The sequence below is a fragment of the Struthio camelus genome, chromosome 21 (genome assembly GCF_040807025.1).
Source record: "Struthio camelus isolate bStrCam1 chromosome 21, bStrCam1.hap1, whole genome shotgun sequence".
NCBI classification, from domain to species: domain Eukaryota; kingdom Metazoa; phylum Chordata; class Aves; order Struthioniformes; family Struthionidae; genus Struthio; species Struthio camelus.
This window is the reverse complement of record NC_090962.1, coordinates 5,839,334-5,863,567: the sequence shown is the minus strand read 5'-3', so window position 1 is coordinate 5,863,567 and position 24,234 is coordinate 5,839,334. Positions and strand designations below refer to the sequence as shown.

The window sequence follows — 24,234 nt, the reverse complement described above, 5'->3', positions numbered from 1 at the left end:
ATCTCACTGTTTGCATCAACTGAGTATTTGCCACTAGGTCTTTGTCCGCATGTTAACCTCTGTCATCCTTTTCCAGTTTTTGATAGAAAAAAATTGCCCAGGATCAATGGTTTTAAAATCACAACTAAGGGTCAATTATATTCTTTCTACTCAATGAGGAGCTCCACTGAAACATCCATTTCAGAAATAGCGCTCATTACATCTGAAAGGCAGTAGGATTAACTTTACCTTAGTCATCTCTTCAAAAGAGCCGACTAACTAGGATTCCTTATACGTGTTTACATGCCATCTTAAGAGTCATCCAAGTCGTCTCCTTGGCTTTGCTCGTTTCCCAAGTTACTTTGAAAAACACTACAGACTGTTAGTTCCTAAGCACCCAAACATGCAGGTTACATTCTTTTTCTCCAATACCTGGACCCAAACTGGACACAAGAAAAATCATCATCTTCATTTTCTTCATCACTACTGTCCTCAGACACATCAGAAACGGCAAGGAAGAGGAGGGAGAAAGGGTTGTCGTATATACTACCGCAACAGAAATGAAAAAGGCCATCAGAGATTTTTTTTTTAAGCCAAAAGTACGCTATAGCTTTTCTTCACAAATCTGCCTCTCGAAACATGCAGACAATGGATAACTATGTTAGAAAAACCAAGACTACACTAACATGCTCTGTGACACTACTACAAGTTATTCACGTATCAAAACACCACACACTCACAAACCAAAAATGTAAAAATAATTTGAGACCTAATAAAAGTTATGGCTTAAGTGGAAATGTTTAGATCTAATTGAAGAGTAAATATTACAGTTCCAAGCTACTGAACCGTAAAAGCAGTGGTACCAAAACCCTGCCTGCTAGCTTCTCCCTCCTGCAGCCAACAGAGAGAAAAAGCAGTAGTGCTTGGCTTAGCATACTAAAACAGGCTAATCTGTAACTTAAATCTGTGCATTAGGTAGCCCATTCTAATAGGGTCCAGCAAGTAGCAGCTTCCAACAAATCAACTGAAGCCTTACTGAGAAAACTGACTGCAAAGCAGGAGGCCTGTTTGATATACTATCCAGCAGTAGCACCTGAACCGAAAGCTAATAGTTTACCTGGAATGGACGTAAAGGGAGGAAGAAAAATAGAGAAGATATTGCTGCCTTCAAGGTAATTACATTACACCTCAAATACTGGCAGAGGCAGCTGTAAAAACATTTTGGCAGAGAGGACTTGTTAGCAAGTCAATATATTAGCACAAACCAAAACACAGAAATCAACTCAGGGTAAGTAGGGTAAGCTCAGCGCAAACATAAGCTCCTCCAAACTGCACGATTACGCCACACCCTCACTGCACACATTAAACACACTCTTTCGCTCTTGTGAAATACCTAGACGGAATCCTGTTCAGTAAAGAAGAACGCCTGCGCAAGGTACTGGGTGAAGCAGTAAACAAAGGTGGACCCATTGCTGAGGGCCTCTGCCTGGACGTGATGACTGGCACGCCCGGAGGGCTAGTAGCCACGACTGGAGGACTTGGTGAACTAGATGGGATGGAAATATTCAAAGAACGCGGGATGGAAGAAGCTGAAAAGCCTCCAGAATGGGCAACAGTGTACGGCCGGTACCTCGGAGAAGAGGGCTGGATCCCAGAAGGGCTTGTTGCTGTGAGGTGAGAGCTGACAGAAATGGAAGGCACTGATGTGGTGGCAACTGAACTGGCTGGTGGGGTAAGAGATGAACCAGTCATTGGTACATAGCTTGTGAAATTCATAGTAGGAGCTGGACTAGTCCCATAGAGACTAAACCAGTTACAGGGGAAAAAGAAAAAAAAAATAAAGCAACAATTTAGCATATGCAGAAAAAGGGCAAAAAAAGTAAACGAGCAACAGAAGCCCTTCCCCTTTTGATGACTCTTCAGCAACAGTTCTGCAGCTCACATACATTAATGCTATTTACTAACGCTGAATAAAACTATCTCACTACTTACATATTTTTAAGTTAACAGTCAGACCCTTAACGGATACAAGTTAAGGACACTCCTCTGAAGGAACCAGCTACACGGCCTTAACCTATGAAATATGCCTCTACTCGCGTCAATATGGTGACAACGGGGGGAACAGTCACATGAGAAAGAGGGATAAATTTGTAAAGTCTATTTTATTTATTGTCCTTGGGACATTTCTATACTTCCCTCTTACTTTACCACTCAATATTCAAGTGAAATCGATATTCAAGTATAATCAGAAGTCACCTGGATAATGAACTGGAACCAAAGGAGCCCACATTACAGAACATAGGGCTGGTTCCTGGGTTGGAGCCAGCGTTCAAAATCAGGCTTCTATCGGGGGACCGAGCAGCTGCCGCAATTGGTTGCGATGTAGCTGTCAGGCTGGCAAACGGGTTTTCATCTCTTGACTGGGTGGACATCATCAGAACTTCCATCAAAATCTGTCCGATCAAGTCCTTAAAATCTGAAAACACTGAAAAGTAAAAGAAGAGAGTTAGCATCCTCATATCTCATATCATCTTCACCTATGGATTTAGCTACTAAGAGAGTTCACCTACAGAAGACAGTCATCATCTACCTCTGAAAATTAAGTGCTGCTTCTGGCAAGAGCAATCTACTGAAACTTCACTGTCAGTTTGTCTACATTATCTAGGTTCTGAAATTACACCAACACAAAAAGATAACTTTTATGGAAAGTACAAGAGATCATAAATGACTTAATGCTGTTACTATTGATCATTAAAGTTGTCTTGTCTTTCCCTCTGGTATTTTCCCTCTCTACTGTTGAGTTGGGCAACTCATATCCTAAGGAAGATGAACAAAAAAAACCACCCAAACTCCCTGCCCTTATATGCCCACATATAAATGAGCAATTCTCAATCTGGTCTTATCTCACAGCTGACAAAATATAGAGTGAATCTTGTTATAGAAAATAATCAGAAACTCTTAGCTTATAAAATGAACTGCTAAATATCTGTCACAATGCAAGACAGACTACGTAAAGTCAGTAAAAAGTTTCTGAACAAAATCCAGCAGCATGGCATTTTCAGCACACTAGTCCGATAATTGAACCAATCAACAAGACTACAGCAGTTAACTACAACAGGAGCTATAACCAATCTTTCTGTGCTCCCTTCCAGGTATTCCATCTCCTGCTACATCTGTTCATAGCAGATGCACTTTCCTCCCAATGCTGAAATCAAAGCCAGCAAGTAAGCGGCTCTGGCATCATAGCAACAAAACAAAAAGCTGAAGACAAGGGTAAGGAACACGCCAGTTTTACTCAACCGAAGCAATCCCTAACAAACAACGATAGCAGCTCAGATTCCTACCTTCCTTTGGGTTCTGCTTAAATTGGGCAGAGAGCGAAGTCAGGAAGATGACATCTCTATCTCGGTCCTTCCAAGAAACTCTGAAGATCTTACAGACCAGCTGTAAAGCTTGCTCCTCAGATACTTCAGACCCAGACAGAGGCTCCTTGGTTAGGGGGTGGAAAACAACTTATTTGCATTAATCATGCAATCATGATTAGTCAAGTCACAATTTTACCAGATTCAGGTCTTGAAATAGCTTTAGGCTAACTCTTGATTTTGTGTACTTATGAAGGAATACAAATATAGTTGTCAACATGTATTTGGGAAAAGGAGAAAAAAATCCAAAGAGATGCAAGAACAGATGCAGCAGAAATACACTAACCCACTAGTGAGCAACTCCCCAAAATACATTAGAGCACAGTATAAGAAGGAAATTTAACCAAGATATTTGTGCTGATTCCCTTAACAGAGACTTAAATGAGGATTTAAATTTTTACTACGCACCCATATAGTATTTCAACAGTTGATTCTAAAAATGAAAGCACAAGAAGGGGTGAGCTTACAGGGATCCCCAGACTTTCTTCCCTTCAAATCTTTGTCCAAGGAATGGCATCTTTCACTTGGATGAAGTCAGGACAGGACAAAAGACTTATGAATTTGCCTCATTCCCTTTCCTTCCAAAAAAATAAAATCACATAAATTGTGTTCAAACTAAGTAAACATCGTTTCTGTAAAACCAATGCTACCATAAATATTGGCTAGCAAGGGTTAAACGGGAGGGCTCTTGCAATCCTAAGGCAGCTTTGAGGATGCACCTGGGCAAGATACAGAGAAATAAATTTCAAATAGTTCTCCTGCAATGTGAGGAGAGCTTGCATTTAAAAACACTTTCAAAGCATACGTGAACTCATTACTTCTTATTCACAGAATCACAGCATGCCAGCATAAAGAAGAGTTGCACTGAACGCACTTCAAAATTTCTTGCTACGTCAGTTTCAGCCTTCAATAACTATCGTTGGAAAGTACAAGGCAAAAAATAAATTTCTTCACTCCAAAAATCTACGAGATAGTTTAGGCCCAGATACTTCGATTGGGTTGACTGGTAGCTGGTCACTTACCCATTTCAACTCCACCAGTTTCAATTTTCTTTTGTATTTGTATTCTCTCTGTATTTAATAGTCGCAACTACATTACTGACCTCAGCAATAATAATCACATACGTCCTACGACGCTACACAGATCAGACCAAAAGTCACCTGTAGCTTCGTACTCTGACAGGAGCCAGTAGCAGATAATTAGAAAATAAGCGTACAGGACAGATTTAGGGCAATTTTTCTTCCAATGAGCCTGCTTAACTGTAACTGGAATCAGCATGAGAATCGCTGAGGTTCACCTAAATCAGTCTCATTTTTCCATATGTTAATTTCCACACTTGCACCCTACTACCCTAAATAAAGGGACTAGACGATGACAAGTCAGCAACGTAACTCAGCATCCTCTACGCTCCTGACCACTGCCGCAAAAGCGGCACACACACCAGACAATTCACCTGCACGGAATTTCAAAGATGGAAAGTTTTCAGCTTGGAGACTATTCTCCTGCATAGAGTTAGAGATCTTTCCTAGACCACAAGTGTATCTGATACTCGATACAAGTTCACTTTGTACTGCTATATTACACTTCTTGAAATAGTATTACTCCTTTCCTTTAGGAGTGGTTGAAGGGGAAAGAACAAGATGAAAAAACAAACTTTGCTTTTGCTGAAAAAAACAGAGATACCATTTAAAAAAACCTCCCTTTTTCTTTAGATCTGACATCACATAGGGCCCACTGGGTAAGCCGAGATTCATCACACATTTCCAGCAACTACCAGCACTGTACCCTTTTCAAAAGCTTTCTTCTCAAACTACTTAATAAAATGGAGATTTTGGCACATGAATACATTTTTGTTTGACTTAATCACTCCACTAGTATTCTACAGTTACTTCATATACTTTTACTTCTCCTATTTCTGCAGAAAAGGCTTCATTACTAACACAATTTCAATCCAGATAACCAGGCAAGAAAAATTCTTGCTTTTAAACGAGGACTACACTGTCTCCTTTCCACTTACCCATTTGGAGACATCACAAAGTTAGAGGAATTGAGCCAACTTTGCAAAGCTTTATTTTACTCTCCACTGGGCCCCCCATTCAAGACTGTCCTTGATTCCAAGCTATTTATCTCACAGTAGCACAATGCAAGCTGTCGGGCTGCCTGGTTTGCAGCTAGGAATTGATTGGAAAGGATTCTGCAGCAGGGTTACTGCTCTATGGCTTTAAGCCAGGCTTTTACCAAGTGAGCTTATTACTGACAGCGCAGGAATAAACAAAGGCGTTTAATGAGCGCTGCAAGAACTGTAGAAACCTCTCTCAGCTATACTGTTGTCCCACTTTATTGCTTTATTTTGCATGGGCCTTAACAATCAAATGACAGAAGATCTTAAAAGTGAATCAGAGCTTTGGACCTGCTTTCTTCTTCTTTCTACTTTAACAGGTTTTAGCTCCTGTCTAAACTTTGATAGCTAAATACTCTTATTTATTTTCTTAGAATATCATTAAGAACACTATCTTACTATAAAGCATTTACTTCAGCATAACGAACATTTGAAATAACAGTTTGTTAATAGATCTCAAGATGCGACACAGATAAGCTGGAATGTAATCTTCAAAATGGTTATACATTATTCCTCTTCAGAAGTATTTCTGCAGGCCTAATCCATATTAAAAACAAAACAAGTCAGATTTGGACGTGAAAAGGTCACTTTGAAAATGAAATGAAATGAAAACACTTTCTTCAGAATTTAAAAGTATCATACATAAACCTACTTCTGTGACAATTCAAATGCAGCTTTGATACTCAAGAGTTTTTTTTCCCTCCCTCCCAAAAATTTTAATGAGGAAATTTAGTCATGAAATTGTTCATAGATGACATTTGAAAACTGGTTCCATCCTCCCAAAAGCACCTATTCAAAACGTGGAGATGCGTGATCTACCAGATAACCCACTGCAAGCTACAATTCTGCATCACTCTTCCATCCTAAATCCTTTGCTCCCATTTCAATTCCATCATCGGGACAGTTACCCACACACAGTTCTGATGAAGTTTCTCCGAAAAACATCGTCTATTTTGAGATTGGAGAGAACAAGGCAAAACCCAGAAAAATTACAGACGGCAAAGCTGGCAGCTGCACAAGGCTGCGTCAGTGAAGGAAAACACAGCAACATAAGCAAAGGCAAAGTTTACTGAGTCTGAGGCAAAGTCCTCACAAATCAAAACCAACCTTTTACAGAACAGAAGCGTACGTCACGCTGACAACAACAACAAAAAGCAGCAGCATCTTTAACACTAAACTGCATAACCTGAACAGTTTTTCCCCCACGAAACCCAAGAGCTCAGGATTACAATAGAGAGCCTACATATACGGCCTGGAAGAAAACAGCCGGCACAGAATGGACTAACCTTATCCGTCAGACTCCTTTTCTCTCTGCGATCATTCTCATCGACTTCCATATTTTCAATTCCCGAATCCACATCTACCTGGGACATACTGTAAGCGGAAATAAGAAAAGAGCCCATAAACTTCCAGAAAGCTCCTCTGCAAGGTGCTGACTGCAGGAACGTCACCTTAGGTGAAAGCAGCAGAGAAAGAACCAATGCAACTGGAAAAGCTATATCCACAAATGGCAATTAAAAGTCACTAGTCGTTAAATGCTTCACATACTACATTTATTTTGATTTCAAAAACCACAATACTAAGTTTCTTCAGCAGGCAATATGAAACACACAGCTATGACATCCCACAATCTTTTCTTTTTAAATAGAGCAGCTGAATCAACCCTACCAGACATGCTCATCCCTTAATGTCTACGATGTTTCATCTTTTATCGTTTTAAGATAGGAATTCCCATTAAAATCAGATTAGAAAAGCATTATAATGGTCTAAACAGCGTGCCATTTTTAAACATTTAAACCTATCGTAGTAACGTGGTTGGCAGTGAAAAATAACAGAGTTTTCCTCTATGTGTAAGTAGTTTTTATCATTGCATGGTGCAATATTTGCTGGCTTATACAAGCTGCGTGTTTTACCTTTTCTCACAGGAGACACTATCAATATCCATGCTCTGAGATCGAGAGAGAGACTGAGATTGTGTTTCAAGGCTGTTAGATGGAGAACTGCTGAGTGAACTCACTCCTTCGCTGCTCTGGCTTCGGTGGGCTACTCCTAAAGAAAAGGCACCACCAAGATTACTACTACAGAGATGGGAAGGCATTACACAGTTATTGGGATGGAAAAGGAGAGGAAGTACCATTCTGGAGACTATTTTTCAACCCATCTCTTAAGCATTCTCAGTAATGTATTAGGAAATAAATGTTAATAATATTCATATTTAACCACAGAATCACATTCTCTACCTCCCCTTGCCAATCTACAGTAGCACTATAGCAATGCTTACCTGTATTATAACACAGAGGAACAAAACTGAGTTTGTAGCCATATAGTGCTCAGAGACTCACTCCTATAATAAAAAGCACTGGAAAGCTCTTCGGTTTTTAAAGTCTACATATGGTCTAAGTAGGTGAATGATATCAGGCTTTAGTAAGACTTCACTATAGCAAAATATATACATTAGCATGTATTTGTAACAGTACTCAGAAGAAAGCCGGAGGGAAGAGAAAGGGACACTATGCCCTTTTGCTCACATGCTTCCTCCTTTTTCCAACCTCATCAGGCAAGAAACGTGCATCAAATTCATATGCTAAAAAGCAAAATCCACTGAAAAGCTCAAGGTGACCACTGGAAAAGCAAGTCAATTCACAGTGGGATTTTGAAACAGAAGTCAATTTAAAAAATCATTGTACATAGAGTTAAAAATAAAGTTAAAAAGCAAACTCTTGTTTAAGAGGTGAGTCACTTGATATCACAGAAGAGCAAAATCACCAAGTTCAAATTTCAAAAAAGCTTAAGAACGTTACAAACAGGTAGCTTCAACTGTCTCTCTATAAAGAAATAATATGTACCCTTCCCCCAACAGTCTGCAACAGGAACAGATAATACAGAAATTCATTTTTATCTTTACGACTGTATTAACAGAATGCAATTCCCCCCCTCCCATATCTCAGACCTGAGAGAGGCTGTTAATGGCTCTCTTCAGGTTGCCCAGGTGGCACCCCAAAGCCATGATCAAAAGCAAAAAGCAGCAGCTTCTTTTCCTCTTATAGGCAGATAAAAAGGCTCAACTCAGTAGCCAATTGATGCTACCCTAAAAGCTTGCCAAGGACCCTCTAAAGTCAGTGCAACCAGAACATGACTTCACATTGTGTGAGAGTTAACCCAGGTGAGGATATAAGGCTAAACGAATCCAAGTTCTCACATTTTTCCCCATCAAACAAATCCTTCCATAACATCTGAGGAATAATTAGCATTTTTCTTTGCACTTCTGCACAAAAACAGCATAAAGATCCACAAAGTCCTACCAATACACACTACAAAGTGCACAACCAGCAAATAGAAAGAGCAATATAAAACACTGCTTTGGATGGTAGCTGATGAGCTTCAGGATATGAACAGATGGATTCACTGAGCATGAATACTTATTCAGAGAAGCATTAGATACCGGCATGGCAGGAGGAAAGTTATATGCATAATTCCAGATAATGTAGAAAAAGCCTGGCATTCAATAACAATCAAAGCTGAATGAGTTCTACCAGCATCTGTAAGGAGACCTCTCAAGGGGACTCTGCTGTTAAAATTTGTGCCCAGTAACACTGGTTCAAGTCATGATTAATAATAAAATTGCATTAATTGCAAGCTGCAACTGTAGCGTCAAGGTCAGATACCTGCACGTCAGTAAAGAGTCTCTTCGAAGGAGATTTTACAGAAAAAGGCAGTACTATTCTGTCTGTTTAAAATGAAAGCAGCAGTGAATTTCACTCCTCCGGGTTCTTCCGCCTGTTATTTACAAGACATTCCCCAAACAGTATTAGGTTACAGGTAAAAAGTGCAAAACTAGACTGACAACTTATTTTTAAATTCCAGCACTAGCACTGTTTCAGCGTTACTACTGAGAAACTCAAGCTTGCCCTGTGTTTATGGCAGTAACATAATCTGAAGTTAACAGGAGGGGCAGCAAAATAGAACAGACCAGGATTACGCTGACACAAGCTGTTTGTTTTAGCACATCCTTCTCAAAGCATTTAAGTCTTGAAATAACAACTCATTTTTATAGAAGAAGGTGCAGAAGGGGAAAAAAAACCATTTAGAAGACAGTTCGCTGAAGAATAACTAGATATTCAGCATAGGAAGTGGGAAAAGGTACTTCATTCCACCAAAACACAACACTACATTTTTACTATTTTTAAAGCATGTGAACACTGAAGTTTAAGTGCGATAGTTTAATCCTGAGTAACAGATGTCACTTTACAGGAGCTGCACAGGTATAAGACTAACTCTTTTTGGCTCTTTTCTTTAATCCACATATATGAAAGATCTCATGCATCAATGTTATATCTTATAACCTTCAAAAACAGCATTCACACTAGCATGGGTTGCTTCAGAAGTCTGTATCTAGCTTAGGTGAAGAATGATCTTACAGTCACTGACGTGACATTTCCAGTGTGTTGGACAGCCGTCACTGAGCCACACACGCCATGCAGTGCGGTGGCCAGAGGAAAGGAGAGAGACAAGACTTCCAAGTTCTCATCCAGTCTCCTCCGCTTAGGGATTCTTGCTTTACTTCCTTATGTATAAAAGCCATTTTTATTTAACTCCTTATATTACTTTGAAGATTAGTCAGTATCTGGAAAAGGCTCAGATCTTCATATAAAAAGCAGAAAAGACACGAGGTGAAATTAATTTGCATTGGTATTTGGAAAGGAATTTAACAAGCAGGTTATCCAAACACCTATGTTCTATAACTGAAGACATGCAAAAGCACTCTAAGGTACACTAAGACAAAACACAGTACATATGTAACTTACACCTACCACAAAATACATGCTAAGTTTACATTTTACTTGGTTACATCCAGGATCTTCTCTGCCTTGGTTAACACGTTTATGACCGAACGATAATGCTCAGCTACAGCCCTAAACAACATTCTCAAGCCCACTGAGCTTTCACTGTAAAAAGAGGAACAGAGATAGGAACTGAGATCCTCCACGGAAAGTTAGATCTCACTTAACCACCCTATTTGTCAATATTAAACATCTGCAAAAGATTTCACTTAGGAATCAGGGACGTTGTCAGGAAAAGACACCCCACTTAACTTCTAAATGGGTAACTGCTTCCTCCAGCCCAGGGATTTTAGGGATGCATGTTACAACTTTGACTCTGGAAGTCATTGCAGGAGGCACAGGCCTGAAAGACTAGCACAGTCTCTCCACATAAACCCAGGGATACGGAAATATCAGATATAGCCTCTGAATTGAACAGAGTCAATTAGGTCAGTAAGATTAAATCTATACAAAAGCAACTTTCAAAAGGGTAACTTCAATGATGCAGTTGCCCTAGAGATAAAACCTAGCAGAAATAAGCTGTCGGTGGCAAGGGAAGGCTAACTTCAGCAAGCTATTCCAATACGCCAGTTAGTCTTGTTTTCTTTCAGTACATCAACTAATTATAAAAGGGCAGTCTAACTCAAGTCAAGCAAAGGCACAATCTTTCCTCCTCCTCCCACTCCCCAAAGAAAAAACTTGCTAAGAAAAATTCAGCAGATAATGGTTCTAGAGCAAACATGGCTTATCAGGCTAAAGAAGCGCAAAAAAAAAAAAACCACGCTCATACTCCAACCACCAGGAAGAAGCATGCCAATGGTTATATTGCAGCACTCATTAACAGGTCTGTTCAAACCAACTGTCCTGCCTACCACCTTTTCACAACAGATTTTCCAGAATTTACTTGCACCTGCACTTTGCTAGATCAGGCATACAATAAAATACCCGACACTTGAAATTGCTGTCTGCCTTTAAAAAAAACAGACTAAATCAAATGGATGCACAGCATCATACACAGGCATGCTAACATTACAAGGACTACATACTCCGTATGTGTGACTGTCACTGATATATTATTTTTAGGGTCTCCAACATATTTTCAAAATGCAGACAAAATAATTATCATGTTTTCCGTGAAATGAATGCCTAAGTCTGATCTCCCTATGACACGTAACTTCTTACGAAAAGGGACGCTTGCAAGGACATTATTCTGCTGGAGCTGCTCTCTGCATGCCCAAATGCATTAAAATCCTCGTCAGTCATTTTAGTCTACCTATGCAAAGGAATTCCTGCAAACTGCACAGCGTCAGCCAAGTCTTCACAATGCTAAATAAACACAGCAGATAATCAGTTGCAAACATTTTTTCCTGACCTACTCCCCAATTTAAGCATATCCCTTATTCTCGTGTGCAAAAATGCACATTATTAAACCGCTGCAATGACTGGCACTGTAAGAAGAAAACACTACACTGTTCCCAAGTACTTTCTGTTTCTGATCATCAAATGATCCAGTCTGTTTAATTAGGTGTTGTCTAGCGTGGATGGATGAACTCATAAAATAGACGTCTTTAAGGACTTAGCACTTTAAACAACAATAAACCCAGATGCCACTACATGAACATCTCTACCTTCACGTACATGTTTCTGCTCCTCTTGTGCTGGCATCAGTGTTTATACAGTTGTGCAGTAAAATGGATCAGGACCTCCTATTCTGAAAACTAACCATTTATTTTTCCTGAGTTAGTTTTCACCTGGATTAAATCCATGATCTACCTCATCACACAGCTGCTACCGACAGCAGAAGGAGAGGCAGCGAGTACCACCTCTTTCAGCCAGAGCCAGACCTAAGATGGATTAAAAGAGTCATATAACCACAGGCTGAGCGAATGCAGTTACTGAACTCTGCACCGCTCTTTTTAAAAAAAAAAGTCACCTTTGCTTCTGGGTTGCTGTCTATAATCATGAGGACAATACGCAGTGCTATATTCCAACTACAATGAGCTTTTCTCAAGAAACGCTTTTAATAATTTTTCTTTGGCCAGTCCTGGGTGCAGGGCAACAAGATAAACAGGAAGCAGTCAATGCTAGATACTTTAGAACAGCACTGGAAATAATAAAATTAGGAGATATCTAGTCTTCTGGAAGCTTGTAAATTCACGCATTGGCTAAAGAGGAAGAAAATTTCAGAAAGCAAGTAGGTAAATAGATCAGAAATATAATCATGTGTGCTTATCAAGCAGCACTAGAAAACTGTTATCGATATCGAATTACTAGAAATCATACTGACAACTTGTTTAAAACAATCTTAACATAGCCACTATGAAATTGGTTTTGCAAACCTCAGTTAATTTACTAACCCAAAGCATGCAGTATTATTTATGACTGCAGATAAAGACCACAATACTGGAGAAACATGCCAACCTGTTTTGATTTCCAAGATATACAAGTTTAGAATCAACTTCAAGCTCAAAAGTAGTATTATATATAAAACTATTATCTCTTTGCCTTTCAACACAGCAACCCTCTCGACTTTCCACGCTTTCTGCATTTGTCTGATTTTAGAGAATTAGACATTACCCATATCTTCTGAAGTAGCTACCATTCATAAATCTCCTACTTGTATTCATTCCAGTAAACATCGGAATTAGCAATACTTTTACTTTCCAAAAACATTGTGGAGTAACATAAACAAGAAAGTAAGCTCTATATTCTTATGTGGACGATGCACAGTCACAGTTCACACTACTTCTAATCGCACCAAGTCATCATAATTAACGATCAAAAATGAACTTGGGACTGATTGTTAAAATGTACCTAGGAACCAATCAATAAAAACCTGTGTTGCAAGACTGTTTTTTTCCCCTACCTCCCTGATAGACTAGTTTTCTTTTCAGAATATTCTAAAATACAAAACTGCACTGCAGACTTCAATCAATCTTCGGTAATCTATATTTTAAGTATCATCCTTCATTTACAGATACCCAGAAAACAATCCTGTCTAACCATTTACAGATTGCAAAGTGAAAACTAAAATACCTTCATTCACCATTTTAAAATGTTTATTTCACAGATCACTTTCAGTAACAACAGAAATAACAGAAGCAACAGTATTCTTGCCTAAACAAAAGGAGTCCCATAACAACCTGCAGTATACACACACACACAAATATTTTTTGCCACTCTAATGCCAACCTACCTGATGCACCAATTGGAGAGGTAGCTGGGGTCATGCTATGGACATTTAGGCCTAGGCTGTGGGATGGCCCCGGGGCAGGTGCTACTACAGGTGGTCCAGGTGGGGTCTCTCGCTGGGGTGACGTAAGCGGTGTAGTAGGCTGGGAAGATGGCCCACCTGCCAACCGAGCAAGGCGCCTTCGACGAATCTGTGCCAGGGAAATAAAGCGACAGCAAATACACGTATTTGTAGGTGCGCGTACATGCACACACAGAGCCCATCATTTCCCCCTTTGGTTCTTCTAGATGACATGCATATCCACGCCAGGGAAACCACAAACACAGAAGCTTTTCATGATAACCTGCTTACTGGAGCTGATCCTTAAGGCCATTCCCGTGGCTCTGTGTGACAATGTTAAAACATCTCTGATGTTTGTATCTGAAGCATGCGTTTGCTGCCTTGGAAGATCATTTCCGCTGGAGAACTCTGTGTTTGTCCCTCAAACGGTTGTGTAAGACAAGTTTAACATTTACTGTTCGGCAGTTCCAAAACCTGTAACACTCCATTTATTTTGGCATTCGATGAAACAAACTGCGTTAACCTGATAAAGGGACAATACGAACACGACTTTTGACTAAATTTCACACCACATAATATTAATAAAAGCATCTGTGCTAGAGAAGATCCAGCTAAATGTTATTTAAAAAGCCTATCCTCCAATTCCATCCGAAACAGACCCGCAACACTAAAACCTCTCAAGTTATCTGCTGGGCAGGAGCGTTTTGAGAAGTAAACAAAGACACTAAATAACATCCTCTCAGCACCTGAAGACACCGCACCAAGCAGCATATTTAAAGATCAGTTTTCACATGTCACCAGCAACAAGAAAGAGAAGCACCTGCCTTCAAAATCTGACTTCAGAAGACTATTATGAACCGATTTATTAAACTTAAGTCTGTGACAGCATTACACTAATACCATAGATGAGAAAGAAATGGATAGGCAAAATAAAACCTATAAAAGTCATCATTTATAACCATGAAACTTGAAGAACAGATGAAAAGCAGAGATGAGAAGTTATCTGCTATCACAGGCTGCCTCAGAGGATCCCGTTCTACAACTCACACCTTCAGCTAGGAATAGACCCATCACAAAAGAAGCGTATCACATTTGAGGGTGTTCGCTCCCTGCAAAAATAAGTCAGTCATGTTACTTCGTATTTGTATTATGATACGAAAGCATGAATGTAACGTATCATTTCTCACTTCTGCTCGTAATCCTGAAGAAGTGCCAAGCAAGTGAAAGAGCAAACAGAAGACGTGTGTCAATTCAATGCCTATGCCACAATACGGTAGTCGTTTAAGGGCCTGTGAAACCTTCCCCAAGAGGAAGACGACCAACAGATCAAATAAAAATCAGACTTCAACAACTGTGGGAAAAACGTGTCTGGAATAACATCTCTTCAATGACTGGTGTCAAAACATGAACATGGAAGACGGCAAGGAAATATATCCTTTTTTTGTTCTTGGGCCCAAAAAAAAAAAAGAGGAGGCTATGAACTATGAATAGAGCATCTTAATTCCTCCTCTTCCTTGTAAAGCAAAAGAGGGGAGCTTATTATTGCATAAATACATTGTTTAGTTCTGCCATAACCAGAAACCGTTATTAGCTTCTCTGTAAAAATTAAGGTAATTTTTCTCCACAGCTCTTTATCTGAAAAACTGTAAAACTATCTCAATCCTCATAGGCATACCTGAGAAAACTTCAGCCACACAGTCCCATATCTGTTTTCCCTATTGCTCAATCAAAATGAAGCCTTTAGCTCACAAGCTGCGCCAAAAATCAGAATCAGCAAAACAACCTAGCTCAATTTCTAATCTACTTGGGGGCTGAATTAAGGTTTTAAAAGCTGCTTCTTTACCATTTAATTAATCCATAACCATGTTTTTCAGATACAGAAGTGGCAGGCAGGAACGCGGAGGAAGAGACAAACGCACACACATCTGTCCCAAATATGCAGAAGTGGCTGAAGGAAGGATGAGTAATAACTATTTATCAAGAAAATAAGTGTGATGTGAAACTTTTGCACAAGTACTCATGCTTATTCTTGCTAGGTATTTCCTTCCTAACTTCAGAGTGGGAACTATGCAAGGAGAAAGACATTGGCATATAAACTCAAATTTTAACGTTAATCAACACATTTATCAGTGTATTCTCAAATACAGTGAAACCTTGATTACTCAAAACAAGGTCATATCCCTCACAGTCTATGATTTGCATAAAGACTCTCTTCATCATCTCCCAGTTTCAAGCAGATAATCAAGGTCTTTTGTGCCACTTAACACTCCTCCTCCCAAAGTGCTAGACTACATCAATGCAGAACTTGTATCAAAACCAGCTGTAATCATTGCTGTTGAAACAAGAGGACACTAAGTTAAACTTTCTGGGTTGTATTTGCCGCTCTCTGAGTTCGTCAGCCATCTATCTTTCTAGGGAGCAACACTCAGACTGTAACGTCTCCTGAAGAAGTTTCTGAAAAAGGTATCCAGCAAATTAACTTGCCCAGACACAGAGCACACTGCTTTTAGATGGGATACTGCAATTAAAACCAATACAAGGTTTCTCCCTAAACCTTGAAGGATGATAGACAAATTACACTTCGCCTTTATACTGCTGAACAAATTAACATAAAATATAAACAAACTGTGAGAATTCTTGCACTGAAAGAGGCAGCTTCCATACCCGAGCGTACATTTAGCCCTCGTTAAAGGACCAGATTTGGTTCTTGGATACCGATTGTCATATTCCTCTAGGTTTACCTGAAAGTATCATGGAAATCTGAAATGTGATCTAAAGATCAAGACGTTTCTAATTAAGAGACACAAAAGAGGGAGAAACAGAAAGATACTACGCTAGAAAAGCAAAGGAGTAGGCTGAAACAGAAGACTGAAGCTAGATAGTAAAACCAGAACACACCTTCTCTCGAGTTCATTCACTAGTGTCTGAAGACTAAATAGCATCAAGGAGAGGGAGGTAATATAGTCTTTACACTTGGGGTACAACGCGGGGACTCAGGAGAAGGAGCTTGTTTGCACAACACGAGGTCCCGGCCTGCTGCCTTCACATAGCAAACGATACATAGGTAAGAACTGTGGGAGTTCAAAGTCAAAGTGACCTGCTTTCACTTCAGACTGAACTACTATCCACATTACCATGAACAAACAAGCAGCTTGTTTTTTTTAAATATTTTCTTAAGAACTTTGAGGGTACCTCGATAATACCCAACCCCGGATTTCAGCAATGCCTAGTTGCAATAATGACATACACAAGCTGTTATGTCTCTTACATAATAACGACAGGTTATTTGGTACCAATTACACAGGGTCTTGGACAAACAACGCTTATCCTCCCTACAATGCACAACTCCATAATATATAGTTTGAATGGTTAGGCAAAAAAAAATCCAATGGTTGAATAGAAAAGGCAATGCTGTTTTTAAGTACAGTTTTCACTGGAGACATCTGAACTGTGCCTAGAAAAGTAACCTTCAGGCATACAGTTTTGATCTTACAAGACTTCTTAAAAGCCGTCAAGCTGGACACTCTACAACACTCAATGTAAAAGCAGCAATTGTGTTCAAGACAGTCAGCTGATAATTTTAGTTACGCAGCAGACTAATCTCCGAGACTCACAAACTTTCGGTTAAAAACAAGTTAAAAAATTAAACTTCAGTTTAAAAAAGTATTTCGGTATTTACACCCTGTTTTGGTGGCAATTGCTCAGTGAGATTCTAAGGAACAACTTTTATTCTTCCATCATCAGAGAAGAGTTTCAAATCTGGATAACAAAGGGTCATTTGAATGGCTGGCTTTACTTTTCTTGTATCCATCACCACATGTCAAATTAGTTTAAGAAATGCTTCGTTTTATGATCACACCGGTCACAGTCTATATTCAGCTGCAAACTACTCAAAAAGAGTATGTAAGCGTTCAAAAAAATGCTAAGTCTACTCTTATTGTTCTACATTTTATGCCATCCTTGGTGGTGGGTTGTTCCTCCCCCCCCCCCCACCCCCAATGGAGTCCCTATTCTCATCCTGTACCCACAACTCAGTTTTCTGACCTGGTTCTGATTCACCTCTCATTCTTCTGTTGTTTCTGCTTCTGATTGTCTTTACCTTTTCCACATATATTAAAAAGGGAGGATTTCACAGGGTCTCACATTCTTCTCAGGGTACTACTGTCCCAGCTTCTGCAGCAGCTCTTTAGCAGCACCTCAGAGAGCAACAGCACATACGCATACTTGACTGAGCAGATGTCAGTCCCTACCCCAAAAGCACAATCACGGAAGGCCTTTGAGTTTAAAAAGTGTATGACTAGGCCCAGAAATATTCAAACGTGAAGCCTTAAATCAACAAAAGTGAGAGTCTGTAAGCAACGAACTAAACCAGAATCAATTGATATTGTTGTCGGCCACAGCTTTATATCATATAGCGGCAAATTCAGAAAAAAGAAGTATGGTTCCAATATAAATAAGGAGATTTTCCAAATGAAATATTTAATGTTCTTGGCATGTTCTTTAACATTATGGTATAGAAAATAAATCTTACTTTCACATCTTTCTGGTATTGCTCAACTACAGACAAAACTGTCCTCTTTTCTCTCACTATTTCTTAACACGATGATTGTTTGCATGACAAAACTTATACATTGCATAAATGCAAGATCTTAGAACACATAGCAAAGGAAGAATTATCAAGGTTTTACTGTATCACTTGTGCTAAAATTTAGACACACAAAATAGGAATTTTCTCCTAAAGATTTTTACTATGGGCTATAGCGAATGACAACTTCTGCTGCTTTTACAAAGTAAACGCTGAGAAAATTTCAGTGAGAGAAGGATGAACGGTGCTGAGAGTAACGGAAAAAATAGTTTCGGGAAGTTAAAGTATATTCTATGGCTCCAACATCAGTATCAGTTATATTTTTGTCTCTCCTCTTTTTAAGTTACAAGTTAAGTTACTAAATTCTAAAATACAGCCATTTGCAGACAATTATTCACATATGTATATTTTATCTAATCATGCTTCAATATAAGAAGATAATCCAACCTACAAGAGCCTTGCAATTACATTCAACTTTAGTTGAGTGGTATTTTCCTTTCAGTCCCTACCAAATTAAAAAAAAAAAAAAATTCCAGGTAGAATTCACATATAACATCAGACAGAACAATTTATTTTAGAACGCTATCTTCCTGTACAGTTAACTTTGATCCCGGGTCCACTGCCCCAAGTAACAGTAAGGTGGAGGTGCGGAGAGGCATTAAAATAAACTTGGCCTTTTTTCTATCCTTTTCAGTTAGGGGGTCCATTAGCAATAAAAAATGACAGCGTAACCCTCTTAAAATTATATAAGACTATACTTGTCTCAAGCAATCACCTAAAGGACCAGTCCTTTGGTCCTAGCTAAACTGTAGCAGAAAGACATGGGAAAACTTCAAGTCAGTCACAACAAATGTTTTGCCAGAAAAGGTAGATGAGTCCCTACTGGAGAGCACGTTTTCTGCAACCTCAGTTCCATGATGCAGCGTTTTGGATGATGTCAGTAATTTACATGAGCAGTGACACAAACAAGCCTACATAGGTCAAATAATTCTGAGGTTTATCATAAAACACCTCATCACCGGATGCAGTTTAAAGGAATGATCAAAATAATTACAAACGAGCACAGTATTCATTAAATATGCCTATTAAAGATGCTTTTTCACAACAGGAATTACAACACCAGTGTCTGCCCCCCATTGCCCTCGACATGGGAGTTTTACTCCTTTTCTCAGTGCTTCCAAGATACATGAAGACCCCCATAAAGTAAACATCATGAAGTTCTTCCTCTTGGTTCAGGCTGCAACAGAGCAGGATTGCTAAATCACGGTGTGCAATGTAATCAAAAACATTTTGGAATACAAACCTGAGTGACAACAGCAGCCGCCCTGCTCTACGACCCAGCCATAAGATACGGTACAGAATAAAAGGAATTTCTTTCAGGCATCCCTGGAGCGTAAACTGCAGCAATGAGCCTATGCTGCAGCTGGTCCAAAAATCATACATTACACGCAACAGAGCGCGCTTGAAAACGCGCTTGACAGAGATGAAGGAAGATCTGAAGTGGCACATGAACTGGATGTTACAGCAGGAAGCTCCCGATATGCCGACCGGTACCGCTGTAGAAGTCATCTGACTGTTCTCTAATAGAGAAGCAAAGCACAAGGTCTCAGCCTGAGAAAAGCAGAAAAACACCCTTGCGAGGGAAGTAAAGGGCCTGCGTCACCCTGTGCCAGGTGCCTGTTAACTACAGGCCACCTAAGATTTTGAAATGAAAGAATAAGAGATTTAAACAAAAAAAAGTAGATGAAAGTGAGGCTCGGGAAGCCACCAGACCCGCTCCCCTCTGTTTCAGGGGGAGGCACCAAATTGGGGCCGCACAGGTGCCCTGCGGCTCAGGAAAGCCTCCGAGCAAGAGGTTCAGTGTTTTACGAGGCAGAGAAAGGGGGGGTTTGTTGTTTTTTGTCCCCCCACCCCCCCCAGCCGCCCCCGCCGGGGCCGGGGAGGGCGGTGGGCCGGAGGGGGAGCCCGCCGGGGCCGGGGGGGGCCGTGTCCCCCACCCCCCCCCAAAACCGGGCCGCGGAGCAGCGCGGGGGCAGGGGGCGAGGCCGCGGCCTGCCCGGCGCTCACCTCGTCCGCGCTCAGCTCCTCCATCGCCGTCCTCTTAATGGTGGCCGGGGGGAGCGGGGGGGGGAGCCCCGCGGGAGCGTCTCCTCCTGCCGCCGCCGTTGCCCCCCGGGCGCCTCACAAGGGCATCGCCGGGGCGGCGGCGCCGCCGCCACCACCACCACCACCGCCGCCGCCGCGCCCCGCCTCACCGCGCCCCGGCCCCCGCCACCCGCCCGAGCTTCGGCTGCCGCCGAGCCGCCTCGGCGCCGCCGCCACCCGCCCGCCCGCGCCCCTCAGGCTCGGCCCCGGCCTCGGCCCCCGCCCGCGCCGCGGCCGCTGCCCCGCGCAGAGATTATTCATCAAAACAAGGAGGCGGCGGCGGCCATCTTGAGGCGGGATCACGTGAGGGCCGCCGAGGCAGCCGGGCATGCCGGGCCCCGCGCCGCCCCGCACCAATGGCAGCGCCGGGAGGGCGGGGCGGGGCGGGGCGAGGCGGGGCGGGGCTGGGCGCGCGGGCGCGTCGTGGCGGCGGGCAGGCTCTCCCGCCCCCTCCCCCCCGCTCCGCTCCGCCCGCCCCCCGCGCCATGGCAACGGGGGCGGGGCGCGGCGCGCAGGGGAGGGGAGGCCGTTAGGGGCGCGGCCGGGGCGGGAGGGAGAACGAGGCGGGAACGGGCGCGGGGCGCGTGAGGGGCGGCCGCCCCCGCCCAACGGTCGCCACCCCCCCTCCCCCGCCAACGGCCACCGCAGCCGAGCTGCTGAAGCCCTTCGGTTTGGCCGGATCCTTCCCTGCTCGCCTACGCTGAGGTGTTGACCCTCTTCCCAGTAATGGTTAAGATACCACTTCCTTTTTTTTTTTTTTTCCCCTCCATAATTACTAAAATCTGCATAATCTACGTCGGGCAGACTGAGGCATATAAGCTCCGGGTGTTTGCTAAGCCGTGTGCCGTATCCCTTTCTAACCGTAGTTTGAACCTGAAGTATCTTTTTCCTCCTTGTGTAAAAACACAAACTTTTCTGCATCTGGCTCTTTCCAGAGCTTTTTCTCTTACTTTTTTTCTTTGGTTATACCCCCAAATTGTTTCCCCCCCCCCCATCACTGTGGAAAATATTTCTGTCGCCTTCATCTTTTCTTCCTCTCTTTTTCCTCTCCCTTGAACCTGCCTCACCTCATGTTAGAACAGGAACAAAACAGCCGGGGTCTGGGTTGACTTGAATAACTTGGGTGTTCACTTCCACCTCTGCTCGTTAGGTCAGTGTTAATACACGCAGGTGGAAAAGAGGAGGACCTTGAGAAGTTGCTCTTTCGGGGACGGACAGGAAAAAGGTGGGGGGTGGTGGTAGCAGCAGCTGTTGTCCCAGGGCTGAACGGTCACCCAATAACGAGATCTTAATAGAAAGCTGCGCGCGGTAGCAGCATAGTTTGACTCAGCGCCTGAAAGAAGCCCATAAAAGGAGGACAACAGGGCGTTCTTGAAGCAGAAGCAGGCCAGTCTCTGCGAACAAGGAACGGAGTTAAAGATGTATTTCCCTGAGCACTGCAAATAAGGGTAAAGCAATACAGCTGACCAGATTACTTTTTCCAGATATGAGGCGGATACACTATTTGGTGTTGCCTTTCAGTACACTTCCTTAATTTACTGTATTGGTATAATAGTGTTTGAACAAAAGCGGTGTTTTTTTCATGACTTGGTGAGTAGCCCTGAGTGGAGAATAAATTATTTAGTAAATAATTGGATCACAGAATTTACTACTGGTCTTTCTGTTGAACCTCTCTGCCTGTCATTATCTTAATTTAATTAATGATTTTGAATAATGCTTGGTCTTGTGTTTCTTCTTGGGATTATGTTATTCATTGTGCCTGCTATATTTTTCCCTAAAATCATAAAATGCGCATGGTCAGCAGTTGCACTGACTGAAAGACTCAGAGACTGGTTGCTGAAAAAGTTTCACCATCAAAGCTGTAGTGAGATAATTGAAGTGATCTAAAGCACCTTTGAATAAAACCTTTCGAATGCTTCCCCAGGGAGTTTTTTTCCTGTCCTTCGCTTCCAGAGTTCAAGAGCATACCTTCTTGGCAAAAGCTGTATTTGTATCTTTTTTTTTTTTTTTCAGTTTCAGAAAGTAGAACCGTTCCCTTTCTTTGTTCACCTTGCACTGCAAGATGTTTAATTTGTAAGTGAGATTTACTGAGCAGTTCTGTTGCTGTAGTAGCTGCTTATCTTTGAGATTTCCAAAGCATCCTCAAGTGAGTTCTGCATAGTATTACCTGATTTCAGGTCAGCAATTTGAAGCAGGAAGGTAGCAGGGAAAAAAGTCATATCACTGCTGATAGCTCTTTTATAGTTTTAGTAGTAAGGACTTTCTAATAGCAGGCCTTACTACCAAAGTATTACTTCTAGTCACACAACCTTCCTGAGGCTACATTTTTCTGATGTCTACTTGGACTCTATACTAAAAAAAGCTCTCAAGGTCACTGTTGTGACCTTTAAGTTTGTGTACTGTTTCTCATGTATATAATATTTGAGTGTACAGCTTAAAAGCTGTGGGGTTTGGCAGCATATGTAGTATTAACATTTAAAATGCTGCTGTTGAGAGCCTCTACAGTTTGAATAAAGATGCAGTATGTTGCAGAGATGCCATCTAGTGGAGTAGGAAAGTCTGCATGGCTTTACTGCTGGTGGCCCTGGCGGCTGGTTTGCTGCGTGAGTGTTTATAGTAAAATAGCGTTGTAAAGTTAGGCTTTGTTTCCCCTTCCTTCTCCCTCCCACCGCAAGGAAGGGCTACTCACAGTTCCAGAATCCCAATACTATCAACTTTCATAGACTATGTATCAGGAATTTTACTCCTGTTCCCCCAAGTGTTTGTCCTTACCATATAAGGAGTACTAGTTCTTCTCTTTTTGTTTTGGAAACTACTTTAAATTTACATAATCCTCTAGGAATTATATGGGAGAGTAATGAAAAACCCTCCAAGCTTCAAAAGATTTTGTCCACCTCTGCTGGCAGCCTTAGGAATTCTGAGATGAGAGTGAGCAAGAAATAATCAGAAGATTAGTTGTATTACATATCATCTCTCAAAATGGCAGGGATAGCTTTAGTTTCTATGCAGAAAATATTTTCTAGTTAAATTACTATCCTTAACCTAGGTTTAATCAAACTCTCCTCTCCTTTTCCCCTAGAGATAAGACTGCTGCAACGTTAATGTTACCAGTGATATGCAGAAACTCATTTCATACATAGCTAACAACTCGATTCGACTGCTCCCGTTTTCTACACTTCCATTAATACATGAAGCAGAATAAAACCTACCTTTTTTTTGCAACAGTACACAGGGTCAGAAGAGAAGAGGAGAAAAGTTTGAGCTAGCTGAACAGGTAAGAATTGTAGCGTGCAAATAGTTAATCTTAACGAAAGAAGCATTATTTTCGCACTAGCTGTGTTCTTATGGTGTTCCATTACTTTGCAGACTGGAATCTACGTGGATTACTTAGACGCATCTTCATCAGTGTGGTAAGTGATCACAGACTAGTTCACCTCCAGTGAGCTCAGCTTCACTTATTTTGATAAAAGAGCAACTATGTTGCAATATAGGATTTTACATTGCACGTATAAGATACAAAAAAAAAAAAAAGGATTAATTTCTGATGAACTACTAGTCTGCATCTTACAGAAGCATTTTAAATAAGAGATTTATATGGTCTGCTTTGATTAGCCTAATCATAGCACGGTCTGAGCTCTAATACATTGTATGTTTTAGCATTTGCACACAAGCTATTGTGAACTGAAGTGTTAAGTGCACAAGTACAAAAGCTAATAATAATAATAATAAATAATAGTACAGGACTCGTCACTGTGTACTGCATAGCTAAAAGCTGTTCTTCAGAGCTGTATGAAGGATATACTTAACTTCAATAATCAAATAGTATAGTTATTGTAGATAAAAGCTTTCTAGATGGAAAGAATATAGCTCATAGCAAACACTAAACATCTTCATTTCTCTTCCATCTCCAG

At 41.2% G+C, this 24,234-nt stretch overlaps 2 protein-coding genes across 19 annotated transcripts in view; one reads left to right on the top strand and one right to left on the bottom strand.

The window, feature by feature from the left end:
* Positions 1 to 20,421, bottom strand: part of UBE4B (ubiquitination factor E4B) — a 43,557-nt gene extending 23,136 nt beyond the window's left edge. Inside the window, exons 1-8 of one of the 4 annotated variants that reach the window (XM_068915594.1) lie at positions 20,246 to 20,400; positions 19,482 to 19,758; positions 13,537 to 13,723; positions 7,434 to 7,569; positions 6,807 to 6,894; positions 3,324 to 3,468; positions 2,236 to 2,464; positions 1,610 to 1,783 (exon numbers count right to left, since the gene is read on the bottom strand). In XM_068915594.1, the coding sequence (XP_068771695.1) occupies positions 1,610 to 1,783; positions 2,236 to 2,464; positions 3,324 to 3,468; positions 6,807 to 6,894; positions 7,434 to 7,569; positions 13,537 to 13,570 (806 nt within the window). In that variant the 5' untranslated portion in view covers positions 13,571 to 13,723; positions 19,482 to 19,758; positions 20,246 to 20,400. Of the gene's footprint in view, positions 1 to 1,609; positions 1,784 to 2,235; positions 2,465 to 3,323; positions 3,469 to 6,806; positions 6,895 to 7,433; positions 7,570 to 13,536; positions 13,724 to 13,884; positions 15,009 to 19,481; positions 19,759 to 20,245 lie in introns of those variants that run through there. The other 3 variants (XM_068915591.1, XM_068915595.1, XM_068915592.1) reach the window with 3 other exon arrangements.
* A 439-nt stretch (positions 20,422 to 20,860) lies between these two features.
* The window catches only part of LZIC (leucine zipper and CTNNBIP1 domain containing), a 29,365-nt gene continuing 25,991 nt past the window's right edge, over positions 20,861 to 24,234 (top strand). For 2 of the 15 annotated variants that reach the window (XM_068916107.1, XM_068916101.1), the window contains exons 1-3: positions 20,872 to 21,028; positions 23,549 to 23,597; positions 23,690 to 23,733. The gene's annotated coding sequence lies outside the window, so the exon portion shown is untranslated. Of the gene's footprint in view, positions 21,772 to 22,995; positions 23,252 to 23,402; positions 23,598 to 23,689; positions 23,734 to 24,234 lie in introns of those variants that run through there. The other 13 variants (XM_068916104.1, XM_068916099.1, XM_068916091.1 and 10 more) reach the window with 13 other exon arrangements.